Source organism: Solea solea, chromosome 11 (assembly GCF_958295425.1).
Source record: "Solea solea chromosome 11, fSolSol10.1, whole genome shotgun sequence".
NCBI classification, from domain to species: Eukaryota; Metazoa; Chordata; class Actinopteri; order Pleuronectiformes; family Soleidae; genus Solea; species Solea solea.
The window spans coordinates 11,752,018-11,772,666 of record NC_081144.1 but is presented as its reverse complement, the minus strand read 5'-3'; the positions used below and the strand labels follow the sequence as shown (position 1 = coordinate 11,772,666).

General features: G+C 42.3%; 1 protein-coding gene across 2 annotated transcripts in view; it reads right to left on the bottom strand.

Annotated features, from left to right (window-relative positions):
* The window catches only part of lrp1ab (low density lipoprotein receptor-related protein 1Ab), a 78,603-nt gene extending 59,752 nt beyond the window's left edge, over positions 1-18,851 (bottom strand). For both annotated transcript variants that reach the window (XM_058642538.1, XM_058642539.1), the window contains exons 1-2: positions 18,161-18,851; positions 8,234-8,374 (exon numbers count right to left, since the gene is read on the bottom strand). In XM_058642538.1, the coding sequence (XP_058498521.1) occupies positions 8,234-8,374; positions 18,161-18,236 (217 nt within the window). In that variant the 5' untranslated portion in view covers positions 18,237-18,851. The remainder of the gene's footprint in view (positions 1-8,233; positions 8,375-18,160) is intronic.
* Positions 18,852-20,649: the final 1,798 nt, after the last annotated feature.

Genomic DNA, 20,649 nt, shown 5'->3' with positions numbered 1-20,649 from the left:
ACACACAAAGTATATCCAGATATATTGTATATCCTCATTCAGCAAAATAAATATTGAGACATGTGGGATGATCATTAATTATCTGAGGGGAAACCATTGGCCTGCATGTCGACATTCACTTAAGAAACCGCGAGTATTCCCTCAGAGACCTCGCTATCCATAGATAGATAGATATAAATACCCACACACATAACATAAAGTATAACGTGGTTACTAAACTCAAACAAGTGCCTCAAAGTGACAAGAACTTCCACAATTATACCACCACAGCACTTTCACATTCAAACAGAGAATTCGCTTCGAATACATTTGGCACAGGAAGAAGAAGAGCAGCTGTTCCATCTAGGGGATACCAGCATATACTGTTCTAGTACTACTCGGCTCAACTCTACTTGTTTTTATTATGTTTCCATTCGGGATAGAACCTGGTACCAAGTGCCTTTTTAGGGTTAGGGTTAGGGTTAGTGAGCCGAGTAGATCCAAGTGGTGCTAGAAGTGTATAATGGAAAAGCCAGCCAGCCTGATTAACATTAAATAAACAATGTGGGGATGTTTTACATACACTGCAGTCCCAGTATTTAGCATTTATCAACCCTTTTTCATGGTGTGAATGAGGATGTTGCTGTGACTGGAATCTTAATGAATATAACTCACTATGACTATGACATACCGGTCTTTGCACACTCATCTGCCAACTTATTAGGTGCACCTGTTCAATTCATTAATGCAAATGTATAATCAGCCAATCCTACAGCAGCAACGCATTGCATTGCAAGACCATCTCTGACCAAACATGTCCAACTACAGTAATTCTCTGTCTCTCTCTCTCTCTCATATGAATGTTAGATTACATAAATAAGTGGAATGATTCATCATGATTGAAACATTAGAGATTATGAGTCATAATAACAAACTTCTGTTCAGCCTTACTTGTAAGTACTTGCAAGATAACATTGGACAATGTTACTCATTTCCACTGTGCACAAAATAGGTGTAGGTAATGCTACAAATGATTCCCCACAGACTGCAGTAGTTATCCTTCATGTGTGGCTTTGGGTTGCATGAAACACATTTGACCCATTCAAAGAATCATAGCTGGGAAATGATGATAGTCTCTACAAAAGAGTGTTTCCCTCCAACACCTCCAGACCCAACCATCCCCCAGTCCTCAGTTATGCAATGACCTTAAATTTGGATCCCCTGTCGATCTTTTGTGCCGAGTATAAAAGCTCCCCTTTCTTCCTGCTCTTTGGGTTCCATGGCAGCCCCTGACTGACTTCCATAAAGTTTGCTGTCAGCTCAAATGAACATGTTGTGCAGGGTGACGGGCCGGCCTCCCCACTGACCCACTCTCCCAACTCACACTTAATGGCTGCATGTACTCCAGCAAGCACATGGTTATGGCAAACAACGCCGAGGCAGCCGCAGCATACCATAATAAACACATAGCACTAAGTAGACGGTTTAAACCTTGGATCAAGAAAATCGCCTGTGACCACATACGATTGGGCCTGGGCTGCACAGCTGTCATAGCTGTAATAACAAAATCTCTGTCTGATAATACAGATGTGTCTGTGGTCATTGTGTGTGCGTGTGTGTGTGTGTGTGTGTGTGTGTGAGGAGCTGAGTAAATCCAAACTCTACTTAAGGTTGAAAAAAGTCTCAACGTTAAAAAGAAAGAAATGATATGGAGATCAGAGTTAATACTGTGACAGATGGCTGTAAATAAATGAACATATGATTCGCAGACTGGTGTAATAATGCTGTGAATCAACCACTGGTCAGACAACTGGTCAGCTCAGCAGGCGGTCTCTAATGTATCCCGAGGAAAGATTGTGTTGTAGCACGCTCAGCAATGTGGACAAACGCGTCCTCGCACCACAGTCAAATGTGCTTTCTGTGATTGAATCTGAGGACGCATTAAGACCAGTGCTGTGTGGATCACTGAAGATGGATGTAATTACCAGGTGTGAACAGGATCTAACCATGGAGTTCATCATGTGAATGAAAAACATTTTATTGCATTGAGACAGACAGATTACCACAAATTATACTGTAATTCCAGACCGTGTCATCTGCCTCAACTGTAGAAAAGAGCAGATCCTGTTGAGGACAATGCCAAAGTAGCCCGTAGCTTTGACTGGTGGTTGCAAACAGGAGGAAGTATGAGGAAATATTTAATTAATGATTAATGTCATTTGCCTCAGTTTCCTTTACTGTATTTAGTTTCCTAATTCTCCCTTTTTTCTAAAAAGTTTCACCTTTTCCCTTTTTGTTAAAGTTTGTTGACATAAGTGTTTTCCCCATATTTGATATGGTTGTTATTGAAAAAACTAAGTCTCTACCATAACAGGTTAAATAGCATCTGTGTCACAATAAAACAATCTGTGAGTAGATTTGTTCATGTGTATTTCTGAGAGTTTACTACAAATCAAAAGAACGCCCGCATTATAAACATAGCTGGCTAGATTAGAAGAAACTCCGAATGTTTATTGGGAAACTATGATGCCCACAGAAATCAACACAACAAGGAAGAACCTACGGAAGAACTCTTTCTTTAAAATAACAATAAAAATCTATGAAATCTAGCTACCTGCTCGCTGAAACCTTTCAGTGTCTGTTAGTTGTGTTGCAAGCTCTGGGTTCTCACACACACACACAATACAATACAACTGTGGCAGGATCAAATCCAGCACAGACCGTTTCCTCACATAAAAGAGACTTCTTACCAAAACCAAGGGAAAACCTGAGGTGATTACACCAGAGGAAAGACTGGAGATGAGATATGAGGAACACAGGGGTAACAGAGACGACAAGAGTTAATGTCTCCAGCTGCATTGACAGACGGAGAGGGAGACAGAAGGACACAGGACAGAAGGAAAAAGGGAGACAGGGCGTGGAGGAGACAGCAGAAAAGGGGGAAGTGGTTCCTGTGTGGCGTGAGAAAGCCCCGTGTTCTCTGTCTGTTGATAGGCCGGTGAGTAGGGCTCAGGGCCACAGACCAGAGGGATTTACAGGGCTTTGCTCCTTCCTCTGTGGAAGCAGTGTGTCAACCACTGCATCTGCAGACCCCTCCTATCCCTGCCTGGTGCCCCCTGCAAGTACAGCTACAGTACATGACTGATTATAGGCTATGAAAGGATCTCCCTCCCAGTCTTCTGTAAAGAGCTTTTCAATAGAAAAAGGTTATGAGCAATACAAAACTATTTCTTTTTTGCTCGGGAGTTTAAATGCTAATCTGCTCATTTTCTACAACACAAAGGGTTTTTTTTCCCCTGTAACATCCTCCCTTCATCCCCATTGCTTCATCCCATCCAACCACCCCTGCACCTCTGGATAGGCATGACGGGCATGGACAAAGGGCTGAGCTGGTGAGTGGTCAGAGGGGGCTTAAGGGCAAGTGATAGACGCAGATAACCTTGTTGGCCCACAACCACCTCAGGCAGCTGCCTGGAGATGATAACTCAATCTATAACAGCAGACCTTCCTAACAGCTTGCACACCTCCATTTTTGTTTAAAAACATCTATTTTGCTCTTGATACAGCTGCCATTCAAAATACTTTGGGGGAAGTTTGAAAACGTTGCTGCCTCAGCTTTCATTTGTAAACTCAGGGACTGATCACCTATCAGCTGTAAAGAAGTGAATTCCGCTACTTTAAATTTCAGTTTCACCACATTTGTCTCCTAACAGAAGTCCCAGTGTTCCCAGTTTTCACCACTGTTGTCTCTCATTAGGAGTACTTTGTAACAAAGCAAAACAACTGAAGCACACACACATGCCCAGTGTACCAGAAGGGTCACGTGATATACTGTACATTTTCAGGTGCCGATTATTCCCGACAGAACAGAACTGTAGCACTCGTCTGGATTGTTTTTGTTAAAAAAGTGCCAACTCTAAAGTGTTGGCACGGGGAGCGGTTTATTTGCAAGTGTTAACAAAAGGAGTTATCAGCTGAATGAAAGTGGTTAACACTGCATGGGAAAAGAAAGGCCGAGCATTTGCATGCCTGAGTTGCATTTCACCCCCTGCTTGGAAGTCCTCCTGTGGACATTTTCATGCTAAACCAGGGGCTAAAGATTCTAACAGAGAATTAGGAGCCGACGGGAGGTTGCATACGGTTTTTGAAGTTGAAGGAGATTCTGTCATGGACTTCTCATGATGGAGAAGGGGCTTACATGCTAGGGTTTACTCAAACATCTGCTCCCATTCGCTGGCACGACCACAATAATGAATCATAATTGCACACAGACTTGAGTAACAGACTTTTTTTTTGTTTTTTACAGCACTGTTCAAACAGAACAGTGAAACGGCACGCAAGTTGTGACACAGCACTTTTATTTTACACAAGAGCACCATGAACGTCCTGTTTCCACAACGCTTTGGTCATTTAAGCTATGGCAGTAAAAAAGTAAAAGCTCCGATTCTGAACTAGTCAAACCCAGAATGTCATGACCCCATAACCACTGCCCACCCATCTCTCCCTAACTAAAAAGCACAGACAAACAGCTGAAAGTTGCAGTTTATTGGGCCACAGAGATCAAATGTCTGCTGTGGATTTTCTTTTGTTTTTGGCACAAACTTTTCTTTTTAAGACAAATTCCATAAACAATTAATTCAACAAAATGTTTAAAACAAATCTTTTCAGTTTTGTGAAGAAAGCCATTTATCGCTCATTACTTCATATGAGTGGGTAGAAGTAACTCATTGACAGCATTGCAACAACAAAGGCATCAATGTTGAATTTGGCAATGATAGCTTTTTATATTATATGTATAAAATGTTAAAGATTTCTACAGACGTGTTTTCTGATAAGGTGGTGGAGTATATCATTCATTCCTGCAACTACTACCACAGTTACTTCTCTAGCGTGTTGCAACAGGAAATACGTTGAACAGTGTTCCGTTTTTCACATTATCGTTCTTGCAGTATATGAAAAATTCGTACCATAAAAAAACGAACTACTTGTTAGTATAAGGTGATTTCAGGTTTACTTGTTAGCGTGTCGACCATCTTTCCAAGTCTTCCTGCCAAACTTTAAAACTTCTATGGGCATAAACTCAGTCTCCACTTCAGTCCAACAAATATACCAGCCTGGATTTCACAATGTTTATTTTGCCATTTTCTTTTATTGGCTCCTTCTATTCATGCTGATTCATGCAGCAGCACACATTTCTCAGCATGCACGCAGAACCCCCCTCCCCCCCCCCACCCCAAAAATCTGCTGCAAAAGTATGTAATCTGGAGATAAGCTCCTATTTAATATTTTCATTAGCTTTGGTCAACATCAGGGTATGCATTGTGGAATTATTTCTGCTCTCACACATGTACACACACACACACACACAGATGAAAAGAATATCTTGTCGGCACACAAAGTAACAGCTATAGGAGGTTTAAAGAACAGCAGTCGTACACTGAGCACCGTCGTTGAGACACAGAGCATAAACTCTTGCCCTGAAGGCACGTGTCAACAACTTCCTGAGCCCTAAGCCTGTCTGTAATTGAGGTGAAATGGCTTGGCTGAAATCAATTGAAGCCATGCAATGAGTGGGAGGGGGGGTCGGTGCAGTCCCTGGGAGAGGATGACACAGTCACACCTGCAGACGGGGCCTGTACAGGCAGTCTGCTGATGGCTATCTGAGTGTCTACTCAGGGCAATATGAGGGTGGTGCACAGGTGGGGGTCTGAGAGCTATGACGTCCTTACAGCTGGCAACCTGCCCGCACCTCCACTGATCCATCTATTAAAACAATTCATGCAGATCCATGTACAGACACACACACACACACACTCTCTCCCATCACTTTTTTTTTTCTTTTTAAACCCAAAGGCTAAGGATGCTAACACACGACAACGACCCACTCAACCCCAGGACATCAATGCGTCATGTGATGCAACGTTACAACGCCACTTCTGTGGCAGATGCCTGTCTTTAGCTGCTCCGCATAATTACAGCACAGAGGAACGGTTTGGAAATGACAGGCAATTAGACCTCCAGGCAGTGTGATACTGAAGAGTATACTTTCTTCCAGCATGGGTAGTAGAGGTGTAGATCAAAGATCCTCACCAGACAAAAGCACCCCATTACAACGCCCACCACTTTTGAAAGCAAGTGAATTCATAATCACTGGAAACAAACCAGGACGTGTTTACTAAAAACAAAACTGATCGCGGCGTATAAGACGGCCAGAGTGTTATTTTCATTTTTCACGTGCGCTATGATAAAGAATCTAAGGCTGGGGCCCCACTGTGTATGCATGTGCACTGTAGAACGGCTGATTCATTGTTCTGCTGCATCTTGCGTCCATCTGTTGTTTACACAGGGAGTGTGTCTGCTATGTTTTACATAGGGTTCAACTTTGAAAAATGCCATAATATGTACATAGCATGCAAATATGCCCCTTTACTCAGCTGATCACCAGGACTCATGAAACTGCGCATCTGACAATTATGCAAATACTTCACAGTAAAAATGCATGGATTCAGGGAAACGCTCTCACTTTGAAACTGGCATATTGAAACTGTGACGACCTTTGCGGTTTATTTTACGCGGCTTGCGTCGAAAATGGGCGAGGTCTCGTCCCACAAAGAGTCATGCGGTAGTGTGGCTGCTCTAATCAGTTAACGTGTGTGTATTCCTAAAAGAAAAGAAATATGTTCTGTGACATCAAGGCAGTGCTCACACACCCAGTGTGGCCCCAGCCAAGCCCAGTGTTGGCTACATCCACTGTCTGCACAGTGACAGTTTCATTTACAGGGTGGCCAGACTGTGGGGTAATCCCACACAAAGATGGATTCTCAGGTTCTCAGGCAAGCATCCACAGGAGGGAAAGACAAAGAACACAGAGAAAATTGGAACGTCATTGGGATGACATGCTGAAAATAGTGCGATCATGAAAGTATCAGTATTAATTGAACGTCTCTGTGTGTTGGCCCCGTGATGGACTGGCAACCTGTCCGGGGTGTACCTCGCCTTTCGCCCTATGTCAGCTGGGATCGGCTCCAGCTTCCCGCGACCCTCACATGGAGGATAAAGCGGTAGATGAAAGAATGAAAACATCACTCATTTCAAATGTTAAGAAATGGCAGAAATCAATTATCTGCAGGTTCGTTGTGTAAAATATGTGTTATTTGCACATCTTCTCTTCTTAAATATGTCATTTATTTTAGCTAAACTCTTAATTTATTAAGAGAGTTATGCTGGTAGCACTGAATTCTGACATGAATCAATGAACATAGAGGAGCGACAGATAATAGAAGAGACTTTTTGCATGCAGGAGCTAGGATGCTTGCTGTGATTTTACTCCCGTCTCAGACTCAGATATTTCCAAGAAACTTGGGGTGGACAGGAAAAGTTTTGGAAAATGTCCATAGCAACTTAAGCAGACGTTCATGTTTTTGCATATAACTTCAGTCTGTGTCTAAAAGCAGCTTATTTTAGACCTAACCCAGAAAACATTTCTCAAAGCCAAATAAGACTAGGTATGACACACAGGAAAACCTGGGAATTTGAGCACCAGCTATAAATAAGATCTAGTTTTTAATCATAATTAATGCTCAATTATATTTTCACCCACAATAACAAGACCCTGAATGCATGCTGGTGTCAGCATGCTTGTTTGTGCGCGCCAGACTATTGTAAGAATATTTGCAGCATGACTGATGTAAGGTGTGGCACATGCAGACCGTAAAATCACTATTAGTGCCTGCATATAAACAGAGGGGAGGCTTTTTACCAGGGAGAGTTTATGGATGGAATATAAGGATGGGGAAGCAGACAGGAGTGAGTGGCCGGGACAAGACTCTTAGGGACTGTGCAGATCCTGCCAACGTCCAGACAAGAGCAGACACATCCTTGAACATTCAGACTAAACATGGCCACATAATTAGAGCTATAACTCAGCAGAGCAGCCAGAGCACACACTGTGAGCCTGTGTCCTTCTTAAATGAGGGCATAACCCATCCTCTTATTCAGACAAAAATTAAACCGTCTGAACAGTATGTTGTTGTCTCTTCAACACCCTTTAGAGGGGCTGAATGTGATGTCTTCTCCCAGCCAGCTCAACAACAAGATTTTGATGACACCATAACGAAATGGTTCATTTGCGGAGTGAAGGAGTGAATTGAGCAATAATCCTCATGGCCCTCCACCAAAAGTGTGGAGAGAACATGAGGACACAGAACCTGCTGAGAGACACTTTTAGTATGTACTTTTCTGCAAGCACACTCACAGATATCTGGTGATTCGTCTGAGCCATCTGGACAGTCCTTCTCTCCATCACAGCGCCAGCCTTTGGAGATACAGGTCACCTGGTCCTTGCATACAAACTGCTTAGTGCTGCAGTTTTTCGGATGGCTGTCCACTTTGGGAACTGGAAAAAAAAAACAGGAGAGTTGATGTGTCATCATGAAAAGCAAAAGCATTTGGGAACATGTTTAAATCAGAACATGTAATCAGAAAAGATGCAATAAAAATGTGATACACAAGCACCAGATCTAGAAAACACCATCAGGAAAGTGAAACTAAAATCGGTTCATCTGTCACATTCTCTCCAGCGCAGAATCCACATAGGAAATTTCCAGTTAGAGGTAGCATAGATCTTAACTGAAAAGGGTAAAGCAACATGCAAGGGTCAACCCAAGTTTACAATGATGTTTTTGTAGCAAAAGACCCACAGGCACACTCTATTCAGGAAAAAACTCCTCTACAAGTTTACAACCGACAGTGGTGCCTTTTAGTCCTGGTTTGTTTGTTGTTTCCCCTCTTCTTACGAACATCTAATTTCTTTTTGCTCTTTTTTTTTTTTTTATTACGCCGAAGGTGTTTTTCAACTCTCACCACAGAGGCTCTTTCATGTGACATGGCACAGACATAACTGGGCATTCAATCTCCGTCAGACCCATGGGAAAGTGCAGAGCACAGTAGTTTTGGGTAAGTAAGTCGGCACAGATTGTTGAGGTGTACCACAGGCTAGCAGCACCACAGCAATGCTCAGTGATCAGCTGTGTGGATCCTGCTGACATGCTTAAACTCGGCCACACCGCAGAGCTCCACCCACACAGCTTTACATCAATCTGTCGACACTGAACATGTCACTCATGTCAATGTATCCAAAATAAAAATAAAAATGTTCTCACTTAGCACTTGGTGGTATGGTAAATGTGTGCTGCCACCACAGTATCATTTAAGTGAATGTAATTGTACTGCTCACAACATTCAATTGTCCATTTTCATAGAGCCCTGTAGCACTGTAGATTTGACCATAGATACGATTGTGAAAGTGAATGGTTGTTTGTCTCTATGTGTCCAGGCTGTACCCGGCCTTTCACCCTGTGTCAGCTGGGATTGGCTGCAGCAGCCTCGCAACCCTCTTGTGGAACACAATAAATAAGTGAATGAATGAATGAATGAATGAAAGAATGAAAAGGTAGTTCCAATCAGAAGTAATCACAATTGGTTCCTTGCATTATTCTGATTTACAGGAACACTGTGTCGAGAAATATCCATTCCTGTTGTACTTTGACAATTAATCACCATTATTGAAAATCTATGCAACTGGAGGCCGAAACCTAAGATGGGAAAAACCAAACTATAACCACCTGGCTATACATCACTACTAGGTGAATTTGGCCCTTTACGCAGAAAAGGTTGAAACACTACACTATGTGTGCAATAACAGTCAGAGTACAGTTTCAAGCTCATTCATGAAAATAATCAGTCACGAAGCGTTGCCTTGTCAAAACCAGTGAAAGATGAAATTCTCAGGTGTTTTTTGCCCTTAGCAAGGAAAAAAATAAAAACAGGTTGGAAATACATAAAAGAACCACGATGGCCACAGCCAGCAGGAGGCTGTTGTTACTGCATTTCTGTGCAGCAAAGACTCTGGGAAGGACAGCTCTGAAGGTCTAATTGTGATTCTCTGCAGGGACCGAGCCCTCTTTCTCTCGTCCTGGATGACTCCTCTCCCTACGTACTTGGCAGGCAGAGAGGGGTTTGGGGAGGGCAGTCAGGCCATGTGGGGGTGCACCGCGAGGGGCCTTGGATGTGACTGAAATCTCAAGAGAGCACGAGGCTAGAGGATCATTGCAATCACGTTCCTGTTGACTGTCAGGGCTAAAGATTTAAGACCTTGGTGCCCGTTTATGTGACGGCAAAGCGTATGTGTAAGTCGAACAATAAGACATCTAACTATAAGGGTTTTTTTACACTTAGAAACTTAAGAGTTTTAGGGGTCTTGAATAAGACCTAGATCTATGAGGAGATTAAGAGAGTGCTGTGTTTGTGCTGACCCACTCTTCTCTTCACACAAAACTTACAAAACAGAATTCAAATGACGCAAGACAATAAGATGCCACGAGACAGAGGCCATATGAAATATCATATGGCTGAGATGAGCGCAAGATAGAGCTGATGTTGAGATGACATGCACACAGATAACCACTTGGTGAATATCTGGCTAGAGGACAATTTAGGGGCTTTTTCAGCTTACTAATGCCCTGCTACATTTGGTAAATACACTGGATTTTGCCTGCATTTATGTTCAATTTAATCTGCCTACACAACCAAACAAACAGCCACACTGACTGGACCCGGAGATGAAATGCAGACATGCACAGAAACCTCTGCTAAGTGAAGGCATTCCCCTCAGCCCCTCAGGTCCCTGAGTGAGGCAGCTGGGCTGAGCCAGTTGTTCCTGTGAGTAGGCATAAAACTGGAAATAAAACATTGTGGTTTCTAATTTTATCATTGCATTACACACCAGCATGAAATGACCACAGAGGGGAGAACCTCTGAGCCTAATTGGAGGTTGTGGCTGAGGAGGGGTTAGAGGCTGGGGGGAATACTGGCATCCTTCCCTCTCAGTAGTCCTCTTTCAAAGCCCACTTAAAATATCTCAGACAGAGATGTGAATTGTTAATTCAGCCTGCAAAGTCGCCTTTTCCCCGAAGTTTATGCCAACATGCTGACAATTTTTGGAGAGTCCAAATCAGGCTGGGATGTTAAACCAGTTGAGTACTCTTTGCCTACAACAGAGGATGAAGAGGGCCTTTATTTGATGTATTCTTGGGTTTGGCCCAACAGCAAACACCAAACCCATTTAATCAAAAAACTACATACTCAACGTACAAAAACTCCTATAAGCCCCCATGTGTTTGCTTTCCGCAGAGTTCTCCACTGATAATGCCATTCTAACTAAAGCATTTCCTGCCACAGATGAACAGCAACTTGGTCTCAGGGCAGTGACTTAACTGTAGGAAATCCCATTAAGGAGGCAGTAGATCACAAAATAATTATAACTTCACGTGATGTTGCTTATGGTTTTAGTAAGATCAGTACTGCAAGCATATGATCATCTCGGCATCGAGATAACCTGATAAAAATAGCCGTTCTGAGTGTATCTACTAGAGCACAAATGTATGTAATTAGAGTGGAAAATGAGAAAAGTAGCTTGGCAGGCTTTGTTGAAACCCTCAAGAGTTTTTCTATTTCACACCAAGACAAAGTTTCTATTTTTCACATAAAATGACACATATATAAATGTCTTTAACTGGTTAAAAACAACCACAGAAATAATAACAATGTTTTAAAACAGCTGCCTTAGTCCTACAAAAATGCCCTGACACTTGATGTAGTTACAACAGGTTTTACTGAGTGGCATCTTTATACTGCGAAAGTCCAACTATGAACACAAAGTCTGAAATCCTGTCCCAGGACAGAACTGTGGAAATGTCCTGAGTTACACTTTTTATTCATTTCATTTTTAGTTTCTAAACATTCTACATATAACTTTTTTGATTCTCTACAATCAGCTGGTAAAGAAATTCAGTTTTGTAACGGATTTCAAGCACTTACTTTGAGGAAACTGTGCATACCTACTTTTTCTAATCATTATCTCGTTTATTTGTTGTGAAATCTCTTTTGCCAAGCAGAAAATATCCAGGAATGATTTTCCTCCAGTGATTAAGTGCTGGAAAGTAATGTGTTGTGCATAGTCTAAATTCCAAAAAGGCTGTGTATTTAAGTCATAAAAGTATTAAATTCAGGACTGCATCTGTATATTTTCTAAATATTGCACGTTTTTCAACTGCATGTGTCAAACGCTCAAATAGATCAAGAGTTCAAAATTCAAGGTTCAGACCTTGATTTTGAGGGATCATTGAACCCGTACTGAACAAATACTTACACCCTAAGTTTGAGACACACACAATGTTATCAATGACATTGAGTGTATGAAAGTTAAACGTCCAAATTGGTTGACATGTATATCTACATTCTACCCCTGCGCCTTGCATTTAACACGAGCAAATGAACAAATGCACACGTGTAGAACGAGAGAGACTCACGCGTCTAATCAAAGCTAATAAAACTTTAGCAAAACAATCGCAAAGGGCTGAAAGGAACTCTAAGGGAGGGATCGGGATGGAATGGTGAATAAATAGTGTTGTGGCACTAATTCAACAGCCAAGTGACGGAGGCCTGCAGACAGTATCACCAGCTGGGACTCAACACTGACTGACCCCGCTCCCCCCTGCGATCTGTCTCCCTCAATATGGCCATCCGTGCTCTACAAATCAACTCCATATACGTGCAGCACATTCCGGCGCCTTCTAATTGATTTCATGTGTATAGCTGTGCCTCAAAAAGACAATCCGTTGCAAACAAGCGGCAAGATTTGAGACAAACCAAGAGCTTTGATTTTTGGATTCAAGGGAAGCATCGAGTCGCTGCTCGAGTGTCTTTGCTGCAGGGCTGCCAGCGAGTGCATATTCAAAGTGTAAACACTTAAGCTACAAACACCACAATGACCATGACCGTCATCCAAATGGACACAGGGCACAACTCCCCAAACAAGGTACATATTATGATATTTACTTAGTCGTAGTCAACCAACCCAATCGTCTAGTGAGTCGGTTCTTGGCTGAGCAATAGAGCATGGTTTCTGTTAAATGCCGTTTAAAGATAACAGGACAAATGGGAATGTGAAATGACACAAACGGATAGATCTGAAGGCTGTGGCAGTAGAAAGTGGGAATAAAACTATGACTCTTTCTCATCACCCATCACTTCTTCCCTTTCTGGTCCTCAACTGTGGAACTCGGGTCATCCTCGAGTCTTTCTGCGAGTGAGGAAAAAAGCAAACCGACTACATCGCGTAATTGGACCCCCTGACGTCAAGTTTGAAGCGATGTCTCCGTTATCGCGTAAGCACGATTTCAAAGCAAGAATCCATGTATTATGAGCACTGTAGATGGTGCTATCTAAGAGGAGACAGCATTTAACAGGTCTTTGCACCCACAGAAGAAAAAAAAAGTGACTGCAACTTCTGGCTGGCTTTCGTCCTTTGCTTACTTTAGATGAAGGATTAAATGTTTCTGTGATTTAATGTGAGTGGATCTCTATAAATACCTCATTAGATTCACTCTGAGAGGGGCAGAGGGGAGAAGCATTCCTGGCTCAGTAACTGCAAGAAATGACTCATAACCAGTGCACAAATGAGCAGTCATCCACTTCATAGATTTAACAGATTACCTCTCCGTTTAGTGGTTAGAAATCCTAAAACTTCAGAGTGTGATAAATAAAAAGGATTTAATACTGTCTTTCATTAACATTCGTCATATGTTTTGAAAATGAGGGCAGATACTACAATGGATGATGTAACTCTCCTTAAGGCTTTTTTTTCACTCACATTGTTTTTATAGAAGTGAAAGTCCAACAAATGAACAAAAGAGCGCAGTTTGGCAGGCGCATTCATTCACTGATTCATTTTCAACCCCTTTATCCTCTTGAGGCTCGTGGGGGGAGAGCTGGAGCAAGTCCCAACTGACACAGGGCGAAAGGCCTGGTACACCCTGGACAGGTCACCGGTCCACCACAGGACAAACACACAAACACAAACCACCAGTCACGTTCACATCTATGGTCAATTTCCACTGTCCAATTAATCTCATCCCCAATCTACATGTCCTTGGACTGTGGGAGGAAGCCAGAGTTCTCACGCACACACACACACTGCAAGACCACCTCAGTGTCCTCGTTGCTGTGAGGCAACAATGATAGCCATCATACCACCGTGTGGCAGACTGTAAGGTTGTACTCTCCAACTCAGCCAGCTGACCAACACTACAACTTCATCATGGCCACATCTCCTTCATGGAAATTCTGGAAACTACACAGTAAGCAAATAGATAGTAAATATTTGTTAAATGTTCAACTACCATCCAGTGACTTGGAGCCTTGGATGTGACTCAGATGAGACTAAATAGTTTTGATGCTGTGCAGCAGTCCACAAAATTAAAGTCTTATCAACATATATTAGATACTCAACTCTGGGTGGTTGGTTGCACATTTGGTGTGAAAGCATTTTAAAATCTAAAAATCAAGCTAGTCTTAGTCATACCTGGATAATGTGATTCATAGTCTGATTACTCCTGCATGTACGTCTTAGTCGGACTGGAGTCGGACTTGGCGTTCTGCGCATGCACCAAAATTCCCCTCCAGATCTTTGACCCAGAAGTAGACAACATATCAACTGTGGCAGCCGCATCTTTCTTCAGACAACACAGCAACCACAAGAGTCATGCTCGATCTGATTCGTATCGGGATTAACATGTACAGCAGGTACGAGACATAGAACCACAGCACGATCCATCGCACCGCACCATCCCGCTGCTCGTTGTTTGTGTTTCTGTGACATAAAAGGTCAACAGGAAACTGATTCAATACACACTAGCTGTGGAGAGATACAGCGCCACCTATGGAGGCGGAGCCAATGAATCGATTTTCGACTCTGCAAGTTGTCCGATTGTCTGTCTTAGTCGGACTATGGCCTATGGTCAATCAAAGGGTGCATGTGAACATACTGATTGACTCTCCAGTCAAGAACTAAATCAGCAACACTGGACAAATCTGAGACATACATGAGCATGAGCTGGTAATCCAGTATTCTCACAGGTTTGAGCTCAAATTGAAATCCTTCGTAACATTTGAACAACTCTGTGTACTCCCTTCATGAAGTGCATAGAAAGACACATCAGTTCCATAACTTAAATGGGGTTTTGTTCATATGTTGCACGTCCAAAATACGTCATTATATTAATGACAGGAAGGAAAGCAGAAAAGCATTGGCATAGCCCAATTTAATCTCCTACAAAAACCCAATGAATTGAATGAATTCTGGAAAGCTGCATTAAAACACACGCCCACCCACTCTCTGTCTTTTTAAAGAAGTTCTGTTCCTTTTCTGGGTCTTAGACGCTACACAGGGAAAACGGAGATGAAGCTAAGAGAAAACACCACTTACAGTAAACCCCCTGCTATTCACAATTAACAAACACTCTTTCATCAGCGGTCTCCCGCCTCACATATATGCAAGGGAATAACAGTGAAGACGTTTATGTTCTGCTTTCACTTTCTAGCCACAGTAGAAATTAAATCGAGTGCAGAAGTTAAAGGGGATATTTTCAGAAAAAATCCCACTGTCTGCCATTATCATTTCACAAATACTTTCACTAGATTGGGCCCTAAATGCAAAACATCTGCACATGAGCTTTACATCAAATTTCACAAATCCAAGCCAAAGAATGTATTAGAACTGGACACTTGGCTGCATTTCATGCCAAATGCTTTCTGTTTTATTCTTCAATGTTTCTTCGTGAGCGGCGTCTGAGTGGCAGAAAAATATTTGAGGGATTATCCGTGTTATCTGACAAAGAGCACAGACGACAGATAACCTCAGGTGCAGAGTGTTACAATAACTCTCCGGTGGCCTCCACTTGGACGAGCCTGCAGTTTTCTATCCATGTTCCATTATTATTATTATCTGTTGAATTTGTGTGAAGGATGCTGAATTTTTTTCCCCCGGCAGATGTTTCCAGTGACAGTTCTGAAGAAAATGTATAGTCAGGTCCTAATAAAAAGGTCAGGCAAACAGCGTGTAGGCTCCTCAGGAATTCAACCTCTTTAGCCTCTGACCCACATTTACACTTTTCACAAACTCCAAAGCCTCCAAAGGTTGTTTAGAATAGAACCTTATAGGCACAGAGTTATCATCCAGCACAGATGTCTAAACAAACATAAAGTTAATATGCGGCTGACATTCGGCTCCATGACATGCAGGAAACTACAAATAATCTTAAAATCCTTGCATGTGATGTGTTAATTGAACTATGCCAATGATTAATGCAAAACACATGCACGTCTAGTTGATGTGCAGTAACTAATTTGGAGAAAATATCCAATAGTGTTTTTTCCGACGACATATATACGGTCATTTGTTATGCTTCAGCTGAATATCCACTGTGTAGTAGATGTAAAACTTTGTGAATTACCAAATGACACCATCAAAATATCAACTTAAAAGGTTTAAAAAGGTAAACAATATGGATTGTTTCTTAAATGTATGGACAGAATTCTCTTTAAATTGGCAGTAAACAATGAACAGTCGTAAATCAAACGATTAAACTGCAGCCTCTGTGATTGTTTAACTGCATCTGTGAAAAATACCAATTGTTCTGCCTTCTTCTGGTGTTTGTCAGTCTAATGGATGACACCTTTAACTGGCATAATAATGAACTAAGGCCGGCATCAGAGATCAATGACAAACAATGAGGTCTGTCCAATGTTTAACTGTTAACTGTGGCCTTATGACCCTCGTGTCACTAATCCTTTCCCATTCATTAATTCATGCTGTGGTGATCCAGACAAATCCATTCCAAATGACTGACCTCAGGATTTGCACCCACTCACTTTTCTACCCTTTGGAACGAACACTGATCCAAACAGAGAAGTCACTAAATGTGATGTTAGTAATGACATAACACACACACACACACACACACATCATTTCCATCACTGACTCTCTCACAAAATACCCCCCCCCCCCCAAAATTTTTTTTTTTTAAATTTTGTTTCTCCACCTCACTCCAGGCCACTACCTACCCCACCCCATGCAGTCACATCTAAGTTGGATTAATGGTCTCCCTGTGTCCAGATGTTACACACTGATGGAGGTGGGAGGAGCCTGCAGACTCATGTAACCTATTGCACTCACTCTGAACAACCTCTATAAAACTCTAATGTATCTTATGTAAGAGCTTGGAAGGACACAGTATCTGACTTAAGTGGCAAAACTGTGGGTTTTAATGTTAGACTGTCAAAGTGAACATGGACTAGAACACTGAAATAGTCTATATATAAGTGTTTTTGTCTATGTGTGACCTGATATATAGCCTTAAGTCACGTACACAAGTCATAATGTATGCAGACCTTCATTTTTGTCATTTCTGGTTTTAAAACCTTGAAGCTCAACAGGTCTGAAACATATAGGAGTGTCTCATTATTAGGCGTATTAATGAGCAACTAGGACAAAAGAAGATCATTCAGAGTCAGACACTGTCTGTGACTAAAACATTGTGATTAGGATTAGGATTATACCTTCATGGGCAACTGTTGTTTTCCTATGTGTCAAGCAAGTGAAAACAAACATGAAAGCTGATCTGACTGAAGACTCCCGCGGGTTTAACGTGAAACTCCAGCGTGCAGCTCTCTCTGACTCTGGGGGATAAAAGGCAGCAGCATGTTTTTTTGGGGGGGGGTTTGAATGGTAGCAAATCAGCTGTCGCCGTACACACACGAGAACACGCGTCAGGGATTGAAGGCTTTTCTTATTCATCTTCATATAGCCATTTTGTCGCAGAAGAAACGAACACTGCAGCTCAGCCCGAGTGGAAGCGTTGCGATAGCCTTTTACCTGCTGCTGCTGCTGCTGGATATTGCAACTGAGAGTGTGACTAAGCTCAGTGTGTCTGGCATCCTCACAGGCCCATTCTGTCTGCTCAGACACAGACAGGAGATCTCTCACTCTCCCTCACTCACTCTCTCATACACACACACACACACACACACACAAAGAAACGCAGTCAGATTTTAGGCCACTGCTCATTTGTGCGCGACTTTCTCTGATTAAAGGCTTTCTTAATTATGGAGACACAGCTTGTGGCACACACTGTTATTATGAAATGAAGACAAGACAGACAACTCTGGTGAGCACAGGCCTGCACACACACACACACACACACACACACACACAAAAGTGCTTCTCCTTTCCTCGAGTATCAACCATGCAGGAGGGAGACAACAACAACAGGCTTCTTCTTACCTACGGATGCACCGTTAGGAGAGACGATCCCCAAGTAGAGTATTATAAATCCCAAGTAGAAGCACCTCATCGCCATCTCCAGAGCGATGCCCGATGCTGCCACTGCTGTTAGAAAGGAATGGGGGGGAAGTTGGCTGGATTTTTAGAAGCAAACAACCCGATCCACCGCCTCATCCGAACCGCCTCGGTGGTTCGGGTGTGATTGTCCGCTCGGCTGCGCCCTCAGCTAGGCTCTGCACGGCTTTCCACGGGCTTCAGCAATCAATGGAGACTGGATACAGTAGCTCGGCGAGGCGTTCAGCAATGCAGCAGCAGAAGCACAGTCATGTATATTTATAATTGATCATCGGCATTCAAACATGATGCACGGGGTAATATTAACAATAATAATGACTCTGATGTGCTCAGTGCTGCTCTCCCTCTGGTTCACCACACCATGCCACTACAATTGTCCTCTCGCAGGGACGCGCTGCAGCCGCCGGCTCCGCTCAGCACAGCACGGCTCGGGCTCAGCTCATTCCGCGCCGAGCTCAACAAATTTAAAAAAAAAAAAGTACACGCGTTTCTTTTGCTCGTTCGCGGCGCTGATGCTTCTTCCCCGTGCTTGTGGCTGCATGAGTGGATGGTGGACCTCTCCAGCTCCAGCTCCAGCAATGCGTGTGTGTGAGTGGGGATGTGTGGACGAGTCTGTGACGTAACGCTCGGCTCCTCAAAAGTGGGATAACCAAAGCGGCGAGCGCGCTGTGCGCATGCTCCAACACACCTCCTTTTCTCCTATTTCATGCTCTTTTTCAACAAGCGTGGGGGTGGGAGAGGGAGAGAGAGAGCGAGGGAGAGAGAGAGAGAGTGGCGCTGCAACTGGTGCCCCAGGATCAGACAAATTGGCTCAACAGCGCTCTTCTGGCCCCTAGTGGCCTTCACCATACATGTCACTTCCATTATATCCTCGTGAACTAATCACTATTACTACACAGCTGAGTGATTAGTTGATTCATTAACTAGTTAATGACATCGTTTAATTAATTTTATACAAAAACAACCCCCCCCCCAACAAAAAAATATCTTGAAGACTCCAAGTGTTGGTGGACTTCCGTAATAGAATAGAATTGAAAATATGTCCTTTATTAATCCCAAACTGGGACATTTGACTGTAGCATCAACAATATACATAGAATGAAATTGTGTGAATACTTCGAACTGTAAAGCTCGGAACTGTATTGTGCAATGTGTCATCTTCATGGCTTTAAATTTGTTCATTTGGCCTTTTGACTGAACTGTCAAGTTTCCAAACCATGCATAGACCATACAGCACAGAAGGGAATATTGTTCAAACAACAACTATCGAAAGTAAATCCAGAAAATAACTGCGGTTTGCAGCTTCACATTACTTCTGTGATGGAATAATATTACCTTGCCTTATGATCACTGGCATTTGCCCACTTTGTGAGTTAATCCAGCCTCATTAACAATTGCTGAACACAATATTCTCTCTCTACACTGTACACAACTTTCTAGCAGGCAAAGCTATTTATCTTTCATTCTATTTGTCTGTTCATTGTTGTAATTGGTATCAAAGCACCGTTGCCTTTAAGGTGCATTGTCAAAGCCATGTTTTATGTTATATATTAACCTTCGTATGTGCCTTTGTAAGTCTATCTATCATCAGAACCTGTACGACTTGTCGGTTTTACAACCTAACTAACTAACTCTAGTTAGTAGCTAACTACTAACTGTCTAAACTGACTACTGACTGCTGTTTAACTGTGTATGTGGAATAAACCTTCAGAAAGACAGTGGAGTTGTACCCGCCGTACTTGTTCTGGTTATCCTTTCCAGAAGGGAGTATTGAGCTGAAAGGATCAGCCAGCAGAAATCTGGACATACGTACCTACATATAATTTCAAGATAGCAATTGTATTATGACCTATAGTTTATGCCTACTTTAAATGTTGTTATTCTTACAGTGTTGTCACTTTCAAATGGTTGAATTTTGATTTACAAACTGATAACAAATGATTGTTTGTTGACTGTCAAATAAATTCATGACTTATGTTCTTGTGTCTCTTTGTCATGCATAGCCACAGTGTTGCATCCATAGTTTTCAAATCATTATGGAGAAGAAAGCAGAGAGAGCCTGTGTTAGGTAGGCTGTTCAAACGGCATTCTTCACTCAAACCTGCCCCCTAGTGGTACATGGAAAATTAAGATCTTCCAAGCTGCAAGGGAAAATAATAGCAAAACAACTATATTTGTATTTGTATATACATCAGCCTCGGCTTAAGACACAGATCCCATCTACAATATCTCCCCAGGTTTATCACACAAAGAATAATTTTTCTAAGCAATTTTCAAAACTCCAGAGAAAAATTGTTCAAACTTTCTTAAGCTTCACATTTCACATGCATTGTGTAAAATATCTTGCAAAACGTATGACACCAAATTATCAAGATAATCTGTAATCTATGAGGAAAATGTAAATTTGATTATAA